Source organism: Myodes glareolus, chromosome X (genome assembly GCF_982192425.1).
Source record: "Myodes glareolus chromosome X, mMyoGla1.1, whole genome shotgun sequence".
Taxonomy (NCBI): domain Eukaryota; kingdom Metazoa; phylum Chordata; class Mammalia; order Rodentia; family Cricetidae; genus Myodes; species Myodes glareolus.
In genome coordinates this window covers 85566062-85583073 of record NC_142053.1, presented here as the reverse complement: position 1 = coordinate 85583073, position 17012 = coordinate 85566062, and the positions used below count along the sequence as shown (strand labels likewise).

Genomic DNA, 17012 nt, shown 5'->3' with positions numbered 1-17012 from the left:
ACAAATACAAATATGTTTCTATATAAACACACTTGCACAAAAGTTTAGAATAGTATGTGTTATATTACCAGCAATGACTACAGAGCGCTAGAACAAAGAAAGGTAATTTTTGCTTTGTTTTCTGTACTTTCTAATTTCTACACTGCGAAGTACTGCTTCTGAAAAGATGCAAGTATTACAAAAATAAGAATCCAGTAAACCTAATAACCCTAAACCTTTCAAATAGCACCACAGATGCAAGACTGTGAAAGAGTCTTACATCTCCCCCATTAGATCATAGAATTTTATTGCCGGACTCCAATTATACTACTACATTTTCTCATTTGCGTCGAGTAAAACTTTCACAAAAGACGCTGTCAACGCATCTGAAAGCACAGAGAAATGGGACTTCATTGAGTTTATAGAACAAGCTGTACAACTCCCTTTGTGTCTGCGTACTGATAAACACATGTATGAATGGTAGAATTAGGCATGACATTAGCTTCCATTGTAGAATTCCACTAAGGGTGAGATTGCTGGAGAGGACACTACTAGCAATCTTCTATCTGTGACTAATGGAAACTACAGACAAAAAAGAACTGGATAACTGAAAACCCCAAATTGGCAGAGGTCTATTTATTTTTGCCTATTATTAACCTAGAAAATAGCAAGGAGCAGGAACACATTACAAAGGCACAGATATAATCATTATACACACTACGAAAGCCACAACTGGCAAGCAGGGTGATTACATGCATTTTGAAAGCATGTGAATTTTCTCTGTTCTCCATGTAAGTTTTCTAAACAGCCCTAACCGTATTTTCTAAATTTACATTATCTGAAATATATGACTATAAAGGTTGTCAAACATGTGCAAAATTTTTGGAGTTACTGTGCTGAATAATCTTGAGGAGCAACTGATGGAATATGAAACACCTAAAATTGTGCACATCACCTCTGAGGGTTTCTGTCAGGCCATTTCCATAGAATATTAACTACGGTGGGAGAGATGCCCTAAATGATGTCAACAACATCCCATAACCTTGGGGCACATGTCGAACAAAAGGGGAAAATGGACAAAGCAGACTAAACTTCTCATATTCACATTCTCTCCATCTCTCTCTTTTCCCCTCCTTCCCCCCTCCCCACTAAGCCTTGCCACTGTGATACAAGGTGTTGTGTCTTGTCATGGACATGCCCCACTCACTCTACCATGAGGAAGTGGTGGGTTAAAATAAATATGCCCTCCCTTCAGGCTACTTTATTCTGGTATTTTGTCCCAGTGATCAAAGACTAAGAGAAGTACTGTGGACATCTGGCCAGCCTACAGGAACGTCAGTCATCAGTACCTTGACACACTTGCTTTCTCTGTGTATGTTTTCTGAAGTCTCTGGAAGTAAATTGATGAATCCCTAAACTACCAGCATTCATACTGAAAGACAAAGCAAAATTTCCTACTAGACTATAACAAGATTTTCATGTAGAAGAAAATTTGCAATTCCACACCACCTAATACCTATGTCATAATCAAATTTTCTCAAGTGTCAAGAGAATAAAAGTCTTTTAAACTGAGTTTTTAACATGTCGGTAAAATCAAAATTCATATACTGCATTTGCCTTTTAGGATCCCTACTTCTTTCCTCACAATACTGACTTGTAAAAAATAAATACAAGCCAATAATCTCATAGACTGTCAAGCATTCCCTGTATTTGTAGTCTTTCATCTCTTAGTTCGATTCACATTAAACATTTCATAGTTTCATGCTTTATACTTCACACTTTTATCAAATTAGGAGACATAGAGGGTCAACTTGTCTCATTACTGGTGATGCTCACATTGACCAATGATTTAAGGCAGCATCTGTCACAGAGCCTCATTGTGAAGATCCACAGTGTCATTTATAATTAGTAGCCTGAGGCAATACACTAAAATGATAAGAATATCTTGTCTCTCGATTTGATCATTTAATCAGCGCTCAAAAACAAGGCAGTGCAGTTACACGCTAATAACTTGGCTACCACTTCCACATTCATTAGCTGCTGTTCTTCTATAATAGCTGCTCTGTCTTTACCAGCTCCTCCATGAATCTCTGCTTCATCAATGTGCTCTTAGCAAACATTCCTGTGCGGGTTTCCCAAACATCATGGGTGTCATTCTTATCAAGCAAATCCTGTTCTTTATGGTATAATTTACCCACAGCTCACCTTGTCTTTCCAAACCCCAGATCTGGAAAGGCCACTTTTCTAAGCCACTCTGGTCCCTTTGAAAAGGGAATAGTATTTCAAAACAAAGAACTGGGCACTAGGTATACTCACATTTGACGGGGGAGGGAGAGAACCATTCCAAGGATGGAAAAGATGTTTTTGTTTTATTTGGTATAGTGAATTCATAGACACCCCCTTTGTTGTTGCTGTTTTTATTCTTTGGACTCTTTATTCTTTGGGGGGCCAAGCACCCAGCTCCCAAATAAATTACACACATGGAGGCTTATTATTACTTATACGTGTCCAACCTTAGCATGGCTTGTCTTTCTTGCTTTCCAGGGCCATTGCATAAGGATGACAACTTAGCTGAAAAAGCTCCTTTCTCTGCGTGGTCCTATTACCAAGTTGACAATCATGCACCTGCTTTTTGGCTGTTCTGTTTTAGGGTTCTTGAGATTTGCTTATTTTTTATTTTATTTTTGGATTTGTACAATTAGCGTTGATTGGAAGTAAAATCTACATCAGAAGGTGACTCAGAGGACCCTAATTCTTGTCCCTATCCCCTCCATGACATTAATACCATTTTCATAACTTTCATAACTTTGCTGAGGTTTAACTGTCATAAAGTTCCCCATTTGCAAGAGTATTACTCAATGACTTTTAGTATATTCGTACGGTGGTATAACTGCTACCAACGTCTAATGCAAAAAGCTTTCATTATTCCATCAAAAGCCACCACACCTAGTATCAGCAACTCCTAATTATTATGCAATATTTTGTCTATCAATTTATATAGTGGCAGGTGCTAGATTTACTGACACTATTAAATAATTATGGATAATGCTGTTATAAATATCTGTGTGTAAGGTTTTGTAAGGACATCTGTTTTGATTTATCTCGGATATACAGTAAGGAAATAGAATTCCCAGGTCTTGTGGAAGTCTGTATTTAATTTTTGGAATCATTACATATTTTTAAAATCACATTGTGCTTCATTTGACAATTTCTTAACATGTGTGTGATTTCTAATATTTAAAATTTTCCTCTTCTATTAGGAAAATACTCTAGAATATTACACCCCTTGATTTACATTTTAGGGGTTTTTTTGTTGCTGTTGCTTATTTTATAACCTAACATGTATAATGCATCACATGGGGAAAAACCTGCATAGACAAAGTCCTTATTCTTTTTTTATGAGTACACATTACTACATGTGGAATATACCCTTATTCACCCAACAAGCCCTCTTTGTTGGGCATATACTATCCAATTTTTGTTATTAAAATTATGCTGCACTGACCAGTAGTGCCTTACATTTGTGGAGATGTATATTTAGAGTAGAAGCCAAAAAGCGTGCCTGGTAGACTGAAGTGAAAATTAATATGCGCATGTATTAAGTGGTTCTGAATTCCCCTCCTCTAGAAGCATACCAAACTAACACTGAGATTACTCAGAGTGCCTGCTTCCCATAGTCTCATTGACAGAGAATGTAAATTGAAATTTGTCAATGAATGGGAGCTCATCAGAAGTTTGATCTGTATTTCATTACCACGGTGAGATTAAGTATTACATTTCCACACATTTAACTCTTTCTAGCTCTGTGATATATCTATATGTATCTCTTTTGTTCAAAGATCTTGAAGAGCAGGAATGCGGAAGCAAACCAGTTAGATGGGAAGATGGAAGCCGATGCCCCATCACTCGCTACCAGCAGGAACATTATGATGAGTTCTTGGGATCTTGTCACATATTAGATTTTCAGAAAGTCACAGCTAAAAGAATGCCTTGAAAAATAGTTGATTCAGTTCCTTCCAGCTATAGATGAACAAGCTCTACATTAATAACTGAGGACCAAGGAGTGGAAGGACTTTCTTTAGGTCACATAACAAATGAGAGCTAGAGCTAGAAATGGAACTCAAAGTTACTTTCCCTACAGCAGCATCAAATTAATGCACAAATAATTTCTTCGATGATTTTTGTATTTTTCCTAAGATTACATCAAAGTACATTTTGGAGAGAACATGTCCCTTAATACTCTATATTAGCCTGAGCTGCAGACATCAGCAATAAACCAAAATCTATCATTTTCTATCTGTACTTATTATCTATATCAGCATCTTTAATATCCACTTGCTGTAGAAGTGCAAAAACAATCTTAGAAGGTACAAAGTGGATGAGATTTCGGGAGATACCTCACATCACAGGAACACACGAGGTCTAGATACACAGAGTGTTCAATATACATCTCACAGGGGCAGCCAAGAGGGTCCTTAGTCTGAGATCTCACTATCACTAAAGGCCTGCAGATTAGATGTTAAGATTCTTTCTATATAAGGTTCAATATAGCACGATGAATTTTGGGAGTGTATAGAAAGGCATATTTGCTAAATATATGCTTAGGATATATTGTAATTTTATGCTGTTTTACACACTGTTGCTTAAAATACCAGAAGAGGCCTAAAGAGGGGCACAGCAATCAAACGAGCTAGCAACAGAGCCGAAATAAGCACTCTCAGTTTGATAACTTCTCAACTGCATGCCGTCTGTCTTTGTTTTGATTCAAGCGCATCAATCTTCATTCATAAAACTGAATCCTTTTCATGATGCATCATCACAGAGCATGTGTAACCCTTCTAAGTAAGTCTCCTGCCACCTCCACACCAGACCAGGAGCTTGACCACATCCTAGTATCTCTTATTTTCTTTATTTCTCTTTTGCCCAAACTCCCCTCCTCCCTCTCTTCATCCCTCTTCCCTTTCTTCATCCCTCCTCCAATCCATCCCTCCCTTCCTTCCCCCGTTCTCATTCCTTACTTCCTTTCTTTTATTCTTTCTTTCCATTGGCAGGGTATCATTACATAACTGGCTAGTCTGGTCTCTAGCTGACAGTCTTTCTACACTATCCTCCCAAATGCTAGGATTACAGACACACACACACACACACAATGCACTTCTTAAGAGCTCACTCTATGTCACAGGCTTTCTCCTATGTTCATCTAAACCTATGACACTCCTACTTCATGGTCATCAGTATTCTCACCATAGAGATGAACATAGAGAGGCTCAGAGAGGATCACTTAAGATTAGACAGCTAAGTGGTACAATTAGGCTCATCTGACAGTAAAGTACATGTCTGGTCCTAATGCACAGCACACTCCCTTACTGCTACCTTTCAGCTGCAACAGACTCGGGGTCTCTGGACTCTAGGATATGTACATGGGTGAATGCAAAACTGACCTTCCTCAGAGAATATTCAGATGGCAGAAGAAAAAGGTGGGGGATGGGGTTCAATGAGTTAGGAGTCAGTTTTTCTTCAGTCCTCCCATGTGTGCCAGACCAACAACAGAAACTCTTTTGGAAATCCCGGCAGTTACTTACTTTACCAGGTGTCTGATTAGAAGTTCCAGCATCTCCCGGTTCTTTTCTGGTAGCTTATAAACTAGGGAGTGAATAGCCCCCAGACGGTAATCCAGGTTGTCAGATTCTGGCAGAGAGAACAAAGAGAGATGGTTTGGCTTCTAGGTGACTGGATTAAGTAAACTCTAATATGTGCGCACATATGCACATGCATGAACACATGCACATGCATGTATGCACGCGCGCACGCACATACACACAAGCACAGAGAGAGGAAGAAAGGAAGAGGGAAGGAGAGAGAAGAAAAGGGAGGAAGACAATAAAAAAGATGAAGAGAGGAAAGAGCTAAACAGGCACATACACACTGAATAAATGAGAAAAAATAGAAACAAAGTCAGCAATGGCAAAGGGAGATTAGAAAGCAAAAGAAACAAAATATAGGCCTAGAAAGATGAAGAAATTAGAAAGTGGGGAATGGAAGCTTGTGGACTCAGGTTCAGAGGCAGGCAGAATCCCAGGCACAGTAGGCTGTCTCTAAAGTCCCAAGCAAAGCCTCCAGTTGGAGACCTTTTCCCCACCAACTACATGTGAAGCACTATGGTTATTGCCTTCCCAAGTCAATCACTGAAAGAGCCCGGAAGTACATAGCACATACCTCCACTTAGTCAATTACTTGAAACCGTGCAACTAACATTGGCTATCAAAATCATTTACCTCAAAAAGTTAGCATTCAAAACTACTCTCATTTGGCAGTGGGCAACATCAGCTTACTTTGGGAATTGTCCCCCAAAGCAGTCGAGTTTTTTGCCATAAGCTTACTAGGAAACCAGAACAAGCCAATTGAGCGAGCAGCACACATACTTACTGGCAGCAGAGACGAGCTCTTTGTGAAGCTTATAAGTCATGACAGGTTCGGAAAGATTCCTGAAACGAATGAAGGCGATCACTCTTTTGGAGGAAGAAGTAACCAGAGCTTGGACTCTTGGTTCTATGAGTACTAAGGTCCTACACCTTAGCCTGATTACACCCATCTCACAGAAGTTTACCAATGGGATCTATGTCTGAAAGAATGAAATTGAAATGAATGAAATCTATGCCCTGGCAATGTTGAAGCATGCATGGGCAGCCTGGATGTAGCGGTTCTGTTGAACGTGTCCATTGGGTTTCATAGTCTAAGTTGATGAGGATGAGTAATCTGGGCTCTTCCTCATGTTTAAAAGAAGATCTCCCAAAATATAGACTGCAGCTTCCAGCAAGGTCTCCCATTAGCTCCCCAAAGTGAAAGGAAATAAAAACCAGTCCTGCCAAGTCTAAAATAGACCTACTCGAAATATGACAACATGCTTATAAGTTGGTGGATCTGAAGAATTATTTCCAAAGCGCTTTAGTATCTGTTCGATTTGACCCTTCTGCTGGTCCTAGGAAGTAGAGCAGGATTGAAACAAAGAGATGAGTTCTGTCTGGGATGGCACTAAAACTTGGGAAACGACTAATCATAGAGGCAGGAACATAGACAAGATCATTTGATGAGCTGTTGTACACATTTCCAGCCAGCTTCCTATACAAAGCAATGGACATAACATGTCTACATCTTAGTCCCGGAATCTCCGGGTTTACTTGCTAATCCATCATGACTCAGCCCAACTGCTCCAAATGAAGCTGTTCTGACCAGTACCACCAGTGATTGCCTCAATGCTGCACACAAAGACAACTGTCACTTTTCACCTTTGCATCATTTGGGGGTTGTTAACAAGTCTCCTTGAGACTTACCTCTTGGGTTCTGTTGAATCGCTTGATTTTGGTGTCTCTCCTAACCACTTTGACCTATTATAATACATCTTCTCTGGGAATTTATCATGGTCATTTTACTCTTTTTACAACATTAGAGGGCTGGAAAACTCAAATATCTATAGAGGCTAGGAAATTTTCATACTGTCCATGTCTCGTATTTAATCTGCACTTACATGACATTGCCTTTATTTTCTCACCAGCAGCCACATTTACTTACACAAAGAGGCATGTGGGATCAAGGGAGTCAGATATTTCCATCTTGAGCAGAGATGGAAAATGAATATTTTTATAGGAAATACACTAGTTTTCATACTTTGGCCATTGATTTGATTCTATTTCAGTGGCATCTACTATTGGACAAAAGGGAGTGCCATAAAACATTGTACTGCTGTTTCCCAATAGTCTGGATCTGTCCTGGAGCAGCGGGGCATCTGTTCTTGTGGTTTTAAGCACAAGCACAGCATCATGATTTCCATTTCTGCCACTGAAAGGCACAAGAAGGGCCTGACATCTAATTTCTTACTAGACATTATTTTCCCATGGCAAATCCAAATGGCCCCATGGTCACGCACATTCACTTCATCATCAATTGATCCCGATTCTGTCTGATTGCCCACACTGGATTTTTCTCCCTCACGATCACAACCAGCAAAAGGATTCCATCCACAAACTCCTTGTGAGCTCTTTTCTTGCCACTTATGCCACTGCTATGAATCTTTATACAAACAAAAAGAAAACGAAATAAACTTTGCGTCTTGACTACAAATATAATGCGACCTTGTGTTGATCACTGCCATCACTTCCCTGCCACGATGGACTGGATACTTTATTAAGCTACGAGTCAAAACAAATCTTCTTTCTTAAAAACGAAATTGAAATAAATCAATAGTGATGACAGCCTAGCACATACGACAGCTTCACTAATGATCACCCCTTGCTACATGTGTCGGCCACTAATAGTTTTAGACTTGGCCCTCCATTCCATTTATTAGGCTTAAACTAGGAAGGCTTTCAAGTGAAGAAAGCCCTTGAAACACATCTGTGAAGATAGTGCTTTTAAAGAGGATAGGGACAGCACATCACTTACTCACTCACTACTCTCATTACCTTTGGAAACTATTCATATAAGACTACTCTCTTGTTATTAAACTATCCTCACATCCCAAAGACGGTCATGGCTCCGGAAAACAGGTATTAGGAGGGAAAAAGACACCCCAGGAAAAGTAGCTTTTTAAGTCAGAGATTTAAGTTCAAAAGATATCAGCTATAACCACAAACATACTTTTTTGGGGGAAGCAAGAACTTCAGTTTCCCCATCTGTAAAAAGGAGAATTGCACTTCCTGTGGAAAGCAGGAATAGGGATAAACAAATAATCAATGAAGGTGTTCATAACAGCAGCTAGCACAGTGCCCTATCACAGGATAAGTCCTCCAATAGCATTTCCTTTCTTTGAAAGACAGAATAGATATGTTTCAGAGGAATCTAAAATGGCTGAAAGACACTTAAGGGAAGCTCAACATCCTTAGTCATCAGAGAAATGCAAATCAAAACAACTCAGAGAATCCATCTTACACCTGTAAGAATGGCCAAGATCAAAAACACTGATGACAACTTATGCTGGAGAGGTTGTGGGGTAAAGGGAACACTCCTGCTTTGCTGATGGGAGTGCAAGCTGGTACAGCCCCTTTGGATGTCAGTGTGGCGATTTCTCAGAAAATTAGGAAACAACCTTCCTCAAGACCCAGCAATACCACTTTTGGATATATATGCAAAGGATGCTCAATCATACCACAAGACCATATGCTCAACTATGTTCAAAGCAGCTTTGTTTGTCATAGCCAGAACCCGGAAACAACCTAAATTCCCCTCAACTGAAGAATGGATAAGGAAAATGTGGTACATTTACACAATGGAGTACTACACAGCAGAGAAAAAAATAATGACATCTTGAAATTTGCAGGAAAATGGATGAAGTTAGAAAACATCATATTGAGTGAGGTAACCCAGACCCAGAAAGACAATTATTACATGTACTCACTCATAAGTGGTTTTTAAGCATAAATCAAAGAAAACCAGCCCACAAATCACAATCCCAGAGAACCTAGACAACAATGAGGACCCTAAGAGAGACTTACATAGATCTAATCTACATGGGAAGTAGAAAAAGACAAGATCTCCTGAGTAAATTGGGAGCATGGGGACCATGGGAGAGGGTTGAAGGGGAGGGGAGAGACAGAGAGGGGAGCAGAGAAAAATGCACAGCTCAATAAAATCAATAAAAAAAGAATATAAAAAGAATAGACATGTTTCTGAAAATAGCATTCATAGCTATATGAAATCAGAACTACATCAAGATGATGCTATAGTGGAAGGTCATTCAACAGCAATATCATGACCCAGCTGTTTAGAATAATGATATGGTACAGAGTTTAAACATCTATCTTAATGCTAAAAGACCACAAAAATGGAAAAGATAACACTTGAACTTGAAACTATAGTGCATGTTATAGAGCATAAAGAATGGTAGTGAGGGAGCGCCCTGGGCTTCGGGCCCGGGAAGCCGCCCCCGCCACCTCCGCCTCCTCCGGGAGGGGGTCCTGGCGCGGCCCCGCCGCCGCCCGCGAGCTCGGCCCCCGCGGGCGCAGACAAGTCGGCTGCTGGGAGCGGCCCCTTCTACCTGATGCGGGAGTTGCCGGGCAGCACAGAGCTGACGGGCAGCACCAATTTAATCACACATTACAACCTGGAACAGGCCTATAATAAGTTCTGTGGGAAGAAGGTGAAGGAGAAGCTAAGTAACTTCCTGCCTGACCTGCCAGGGATGATCGACCTCCCTGGCTCCCATGACAACAGCAGCCTCCGCTCCCTCATCGAGAAGCCTCCTATTCTTAGTAGCTCCTTTAATCCAATCACAGGGACCATGCTGTCTGGCTTCCGCCTCCATACTGGCCCGTTGCCAGAGCAGTGTCGTCTGATGCACATCCAGCCTCCCAAGAAGAAGAACAAGCATAAGCATAAACAGAGCCGTACCCAGGATCCTGTCCCCCCAGAAACGCCATCTGATTCAGATCACAAAAAGAAGAAAAAGAAAAAAGAAGAGGATCCTGAACGGAAAAGGAAAAAGAAAGAAAAGAAGAAGAAGAAGAACCGACATAGTCCAGATCACCCAGGTATGGGCAGCTCCCAGGCCAGCAGCAGCAGCAGCCTCCGCTAACAGGACCTTTGAACTCTGCCACATTGAACCTGCTGACAAAAATTGTCTTCCAGGCATTTGGGCACTGCCTTGGGGCATCAACAGCTAGACAGAAGCCAGCTCCTGCTGCGCTAATGACGAATACACTTTTAAAAAGGGCTGTGCTTTTTTATGGCTTAGTCCATTTGGCTTTTTTCATGGACATCCCTTCTCACAAGCAGCTCTTTTTTTTTTTCTCCCCTTCTTTTGTGCAATTTAGTTTTAGGACTTCATTTGTTAGGGTTTTTCTTTTCTTTCTAAAACAAAAAAACAAACAAAAAAAAAACAGCGTGTTTACCAGACTAGCTAGTATGGCTACTTTTTAAGAGGCAAGTGCCATTTGCCATCACATTATTTCCTTAGGTTGGGAAATCAAAATGAGAAAAGAGAACATGGTTGAAAAGCAACACTAATTGCTAGTATTTTGCCCATAATGTTCAGAGCTAAGTGCCTGGATGATCTTCAACCCGTCAGGAAAGCTGGCCCAAATAAGGCTTATGCCTGTGTTGATATACAACAGGGGACTACAAAGAAACACCCATAATCACCAGTATATTTTAGCAGGAAAAAAATGCTGGTGTTTGTTTCATTATGCTCCACCCTTTCTTCTGGGCACCGACTCAAGCCTTGTGTGTGCTAGGTGAACCTCTGGAAGAAGTATAATGCTTCTCTACTCTTTAGTTTTTAAAAATGGATTTGGTTGTTTGGGAAAAACAAAGTTTTAGGTTGTGGTTGTTGAGACAGTGTCTCACTTTGTAACCCTGGCAGGCTATAAAGACCTCAAGCTTAGGAGACTTACCTGCCTTTGCTTCCCAAGTTCTGGGATCAAAGGCATACACCACATCTAGCTTTTTATTTTCTTAAAAAATATAATTTATTGGCCAGGCAGTGGTTGTACATGCCTTTAATCCCAGCACTCGGGAGGCAGAGGCAGGTGAATCTCTGAGTTCGAGGTCAGCCTGGTCTACAAGAGCTACTTCCGGGACAGACTCCAAAGTTGCAGAGAGACCCTGTCTCAAAAAAAAAAAAAGGAAAAATAATAATTTATTTACTTTTAAAAAAAAAAAAAAAAAAAAAAAAGAATGGTAGTGAGTAACTGAAGGGAGTGCTATGTGTGGTGGCAGTGCACACCTTTAATCCCAGCAGCACAGAGGCAGAGCCAAGTGCATTTCTGTGAATGGAGGCCAGCCTGATCTACACAGAGAGCTCCTGGCCAGCCTGCAAAGTCAGATCCTGTCTCAAAAAAATAATCAATGGCTAGGTTATATATATATAACTATATATATAGTTTGAATTATATAAATATACATGTCTATAATACATATTCAGACATACTTTAAATAACATATACTTATGCCAATAAATAAGACATTAATTTTATCAGCACTATATATCCCCAAATTTTACTTATCTTTTTTCTTATTGCTGTCACTCATTTATCCCCAACTTTGTATTTTCTTTAATATTTCCATTTATATGGGTAAAGACATGACAATATTGTATAGCCATATTCTATTTCTCTTTCTCTCTCTGGGGTGAGAACTCTACCGCTGAGCTATAGCCACAAGAGGATGGTTTTAAATAATAGTGTTTTTTAAAAGTATTTTTTCAGTAACAAATGCTTTCTAAATCAAATCCTCATATTAAAGGTAAGTTTTCAAGAGCTTGAGGTAGTGGCCATGTCTGTAATTATAGTTTTCAAGAGACTGAGGCAGTATGATTGCATTTAGTTCCAGTCCAGCCTGGGCTACATAGTTAGTATATGTCTCAAAGACAAACAAAAAACATCTTATTAAACAGAAATCCTCTTAGACAAATTTCATCAATTATAAAAAGTCAAAATTCAATTGAATAAAACATACCTGAGGTAGAATTTTAAGGAGCTTGTGATTGTCTTAATGTCCCAGTCACTATTATGAAAATCAACATCTCCTGGGCATTTTGGATCTAAGGAAAACAAAACAAAATGAAACAAAAATAATCTTTCAGCAGATTTTACCTGTTACCTTTTTCTATAAGATGAGGTAAATTAATTAGATAGTTACTCTAATACATTTTCAAGAGACCAAAACTTTACAAAAAGAAACCTTTTCACTTAAAAAAAAATCATCTTGTATTCTGTCTCAGTATGTAAGAAATTTGGAATTCATCACTTCTAGACACTCTATGAGAAAAATATGCTGAACAAACTGAACGACTCTAGATTACCAAAGTTTGGAGATGGTGAGGAAACCTGCTGCTGACAAACTGGAAAGCTCAAGAGCAGAAATACCATGAAAACCATTCCCAGCCCAGGAGAAGCTAATCTGTAAATAAAAAAAAAATGGCTAAGACCCAATAAGTATGAGTTTCAGAATTACAAGCTGAGTGGCCCAATCCCAGCAGGGAATACCACCAGTTTGGGTTCCCTAGTAGCTTTACCTTGAGAATGTTATCAGTTTTCCAGAGTAGAAAACTTAAGAAAAATCCCCTCACAAATTCATGCTTCTACTAAAGGTGGTAGAAAAGTAAGCACATGCCAGGAGCTTTGGGGCATAGCAAGAACTCCTTTACCATACTCCAATTACTACAGTTTACCACAGTCTAAATGAAGTGGATATTGAAGAAAGCATTCAACTACATATCCATATGCATCTCCTTAAAAGTAACACCAAAAATAAACTGAGAGGTGCTGAGAAGGGTCACAGCCCAGGGGGACAGTAGACAAAGAATCACAGAAGTTATGGAACACTTCCCCCTACCATGACCCCTTACCACCACATCCTTCTGCACAGGACCATTCTGACTAAAAGAACAGCACAATTCACTAAGTCTCTATGGCAAACCAAAGCTAGAGGAAAGACAAAAACTCAATTTAACCTGAGTCAAACATAAAGCTCCATACTAAAGGTACAAGCACCTCCACTATTTTTTAATCTATTACTGTCATGTCCAGTTTACAAAAAGTCAGAAAACACAGCTTAAAGATGCAGAAGCAGCATAAAAACCACACTTTGACATGTTTTGGAAATATGTACTCAGCAACCGGAAACACCTGTGATTAATGCTAAGGACTATACTACACAAAAGTGGATAACATAAACGAAGAGATGGATAAAACAGTAGATTCAAAACCTAAAGAAGCATAAAACTAAATGTTAAAAAAAATCAAATAACTGTAATAGGAAGAACTGAACACGGCTCAGCAAAACATCAGTGAGTCTCAAGAAATGCCAGTAGGAACTTTTAAATTGCAAATACAAACCAAAAAAAAAGGATTTAAAGCTATGAAAGGTATAACATACATGTGATAAGAATCACCATGACAATGCAACAGATAAAAGAGAGATTTTTGGATATAGCTCAGTAGCACCGTGCTTTTATTGCATCTGTAAGACCCTGAGTTCAATTCCCAGTGGTGGGGGAAGAAAGAAGGGAACAGGAAAGAAAAGGAAAAGAAATAAAGGGAAATAAAGAACAGAAAGCAACTAAGAATTTCCCAAGACTAACAAAACAATAAATGCCAAACCACAAATGCAGGAAGGAATCATCAGAAAACATCTCTCTCTCTCTCTCTCTCTCTCTCTCTCTCTCTCTCTGTGTGTGTGTGTGTGTGTGTGTGTGTGTGTGTGTGTGTGTGTAGAGAGGGGGGGCTGTTGAGAATGACTGGGAGGGGCCCAGGCCCAATTAATAGAACTACAATGCAGCCCTTACACCAAAGTGCTATGTTGCTAAATGACAACATTCAGTGAAGTATGATTTAGACTTCTAGAAATTTCAACTGATATTGTAAACCAAAAACATCTATAAATGTACAACCCACAAAAATAAAACTTCCAGCAAACAAAACTCAACATAGCAAAGCCCTACAAAAGAATACAGGTTGGCTACTAGCTGTCTCTCTAGAGACTCAGTTTATAGATTCAAGAAGAGAACACCCAGAAAACAAGTAGGGCATACCAAATCTTTACCTAGACGTCAATTTCACCTTACTCCAGTCATAATGGCAAAGATCACAACTGACAGTAAAAACTGGACAGGATATGGGGGAAAGGGGAACCTTCATTCGCTGTTGGTGGAATTGTAAATTGATCCATCTAACTCTGAAAAATCAGTGTAAAGAACCCTCAAAAAGATAAAAACAAACCTACTATATGATCCAGCTAAACCACTCCTCAGCACATTCCCAAAGGACTCAACATTCTACTCCACAGACACTTGCTCAGCCATGTTCATTGCTGCTCTATTCACAACAAGGAGGAAATGAAACAACCTAAATGTCCTTCAACTAAAAAAATGGATGATAAAAACATGACACATATATTACTATGAATACTATGCACACGTAAAGAAAAATGCTACTTGCAAGTAAATGGATGGAACTATAAACTATCATACTGCGTGATGTAACCTAAGTCCAGAAAGACAAATGGTCACATCTGAGGTTCCTAGCTCCAAATCTTCAGATGTGAGTAAAGACATAATCCGGAGTAATTACAGAAATCAGAAAAGTTTAAAAAATACTGTTACAGGGTAAGGAGCAATAATAGAAAAGTGAATATCACCGTACAAATGATATGAGGGAGGAATGAGTCCAAAAGGAAGGACACAAATACAAAAGAAGGAGGGAGGAAGGTAACATAATAGCTTCCTATCTATTTCCCTTAGGTATCTGAAAAAGTCATAAGGAATCAAACTATTAACTATATACCTAAAATATCTCTAACAAACATAAAACTCTGTATACAAATAAATATAGTTTAAGTAGAAATGCTCCCCGAAGAGCCACAGACGATCCAAAACAAAACAAAACAAAAAGCCTAACACCAGCATAAGAAGCCCTCTTTTGAGATTTCGGTGAGTTCTCCAAAACAGTAGATGCTATTGCTGCTATGACCGGTGAATTGCCCCCAGAGGTGAAGGGTATTTCACCCCTATTGATAAAGGTACCATGTACTTCATACACAAGGCTCAGAAGACCTGGAATGGATTTGTCCTAAAAGCCTCTTTCCTGTATATGCTTTTCTGGTCCAAGAAGGAATCATGCATGCTTCCAAAGGAAGGAAACAACTAATAGTACTACCCAGGCATTATGTCTATGAACTACAACACTGCCCAGCATGTCAGGATAATCAACTTTGCAACAGTGGCAAGTATACCTTGGTGGAAAGCAACAGCTCTCTAAAATTTAAGAGCTATTCAACGAGAGGGACATCATGCCTGACAGCAGAAACCTGGTCAACTACCCAAGATTAGTAAAGTCACAGATCTTGGAGGAGAACCTACAACTACCACTTTACTAAACTAGCCTAATCCCTGCCTTTCTAAATATTTGTCCTTATACCCACAGAAAAGTGTTGGTCCTCACCCCTCATCAAGAAAAATTCTCTTTGCAACAGATGGAGACCATTACAGAAACCACAATCAATCAAAATGCAGAGCTGTGGAGCCCACCCCTAACTGGCATATCTACAACACAACTCCTAGACCTAAGACTCAAGGATCGGTCTGGGAGAGGGAGGTGAATCAATTATAAGAGCAAAAGGAACATGAAGTCTGCTTTGAAAATTCATCTCCATGAAATGTCAGGGCAGCTGCACCCATCAACTCTCAACAACACAGCTACCTAAGTAACACTTGAACAAGGACGGCTCAGGAGCCATGCTAATGGAAGACGAGAAGCTCAGATGGCCTCAACCCTAGCCAAAGAACCAAGGAAGGCTAGAAGTGGGACGAGAACACTAGCTGCTTTCCAATACCAAACAATCAGCCCTCAAAACATACATATATGCAAAGACTGAGAAGGTTTATCTTACATATTTGGTTGTGTATATGTGTGTGCGTGTGTGTGTGTTTGGGTAGATATGCATATCTATATATAACTTATATTACTTATAACAATAAGTAAGAGGTCCTTAATTTGAAAGAGAGCAAAGAGATAAATGGGAAGGATTAAAGCAGCAAAGAGAAGGGGGAATGGTGTAATTATAATCTATCTCACTTTGTGTGTGTGTGTGTGTGTGTGTGTGTGTGTTAAAAATAATAGTGGTCAAATGGAAATGGAACAATTTTCAAAACTCCGAAAGAGTCTGTCACTGCCCTTAGTATCTATTCTCTTGCAGTTCTTTTTGTTATATCAAATATAAATTGCTTCGTTTCTCCGAATTTGTAGGTGGATAACTCTGTGTTCTCTTATCTTTTAAAGACTCAACATAGAACAAACTTTCTGAGTAAGTTTACGAAGTTCACTTACAGATAAGTTTCTTTGCCCTAGATTAAAACTGGAAAAATCTCTTTTACTAAGGAAATCTGTGATCTTCAGAAAAATTCTGGAACTTTCAAGTCTACCTCAGTAAGTAAGAAGATAATTGTTTTATTTGGTTTTGCTTTGATTTTGAGACATGATTTCTCTATGTGGTCTTAGCTGTCCCAGAACTTCCTATGCAGACCAGACTGGCCTCAAACTCAG

General features: G+C 39.4%; 1 protein-coding gene and 1 pseudogene across 2 annotated transcripts in view; one reads left to right on the top strand and one right to left on the bottom strand.

Moving 5' to 3' along the window:
- Ophn1 (oligophrenin 1) overlaps nucleotides 1-17012 on the bottom strand; it is a 327366-nt gene that overhangs the window by 59671 nt on the left and 250683 nt on the right. For both annotated transcript variants that reach the window (XM_085684928.2, XM_085684927.2), the window contains 3 exons: nucleotides 12427-12511; nucleotides 6406-6464; nucleotides 5562-5667 (listed from right to left, as the gene is read on the bottom strand). In XM_085684928.2, the coding sequence (XP_085541054.1) occupies nucleotides 5562-5667; nucleotides 6406-6464; nucleotides 12427-12511 (250 nt within the window). The remainder of the gene's footprint in view (nucleotides 1-5561; nucleotides 5668-6405; nucleotides 6465-12426; nucleotides 12512-17012) is intronic.
- LOC148117397 (mediator of RNA polymerase II transcription subunit 19 pseudogene) lies at nucleotides 6474-10866 on the top strand (annotated as a pseudogene).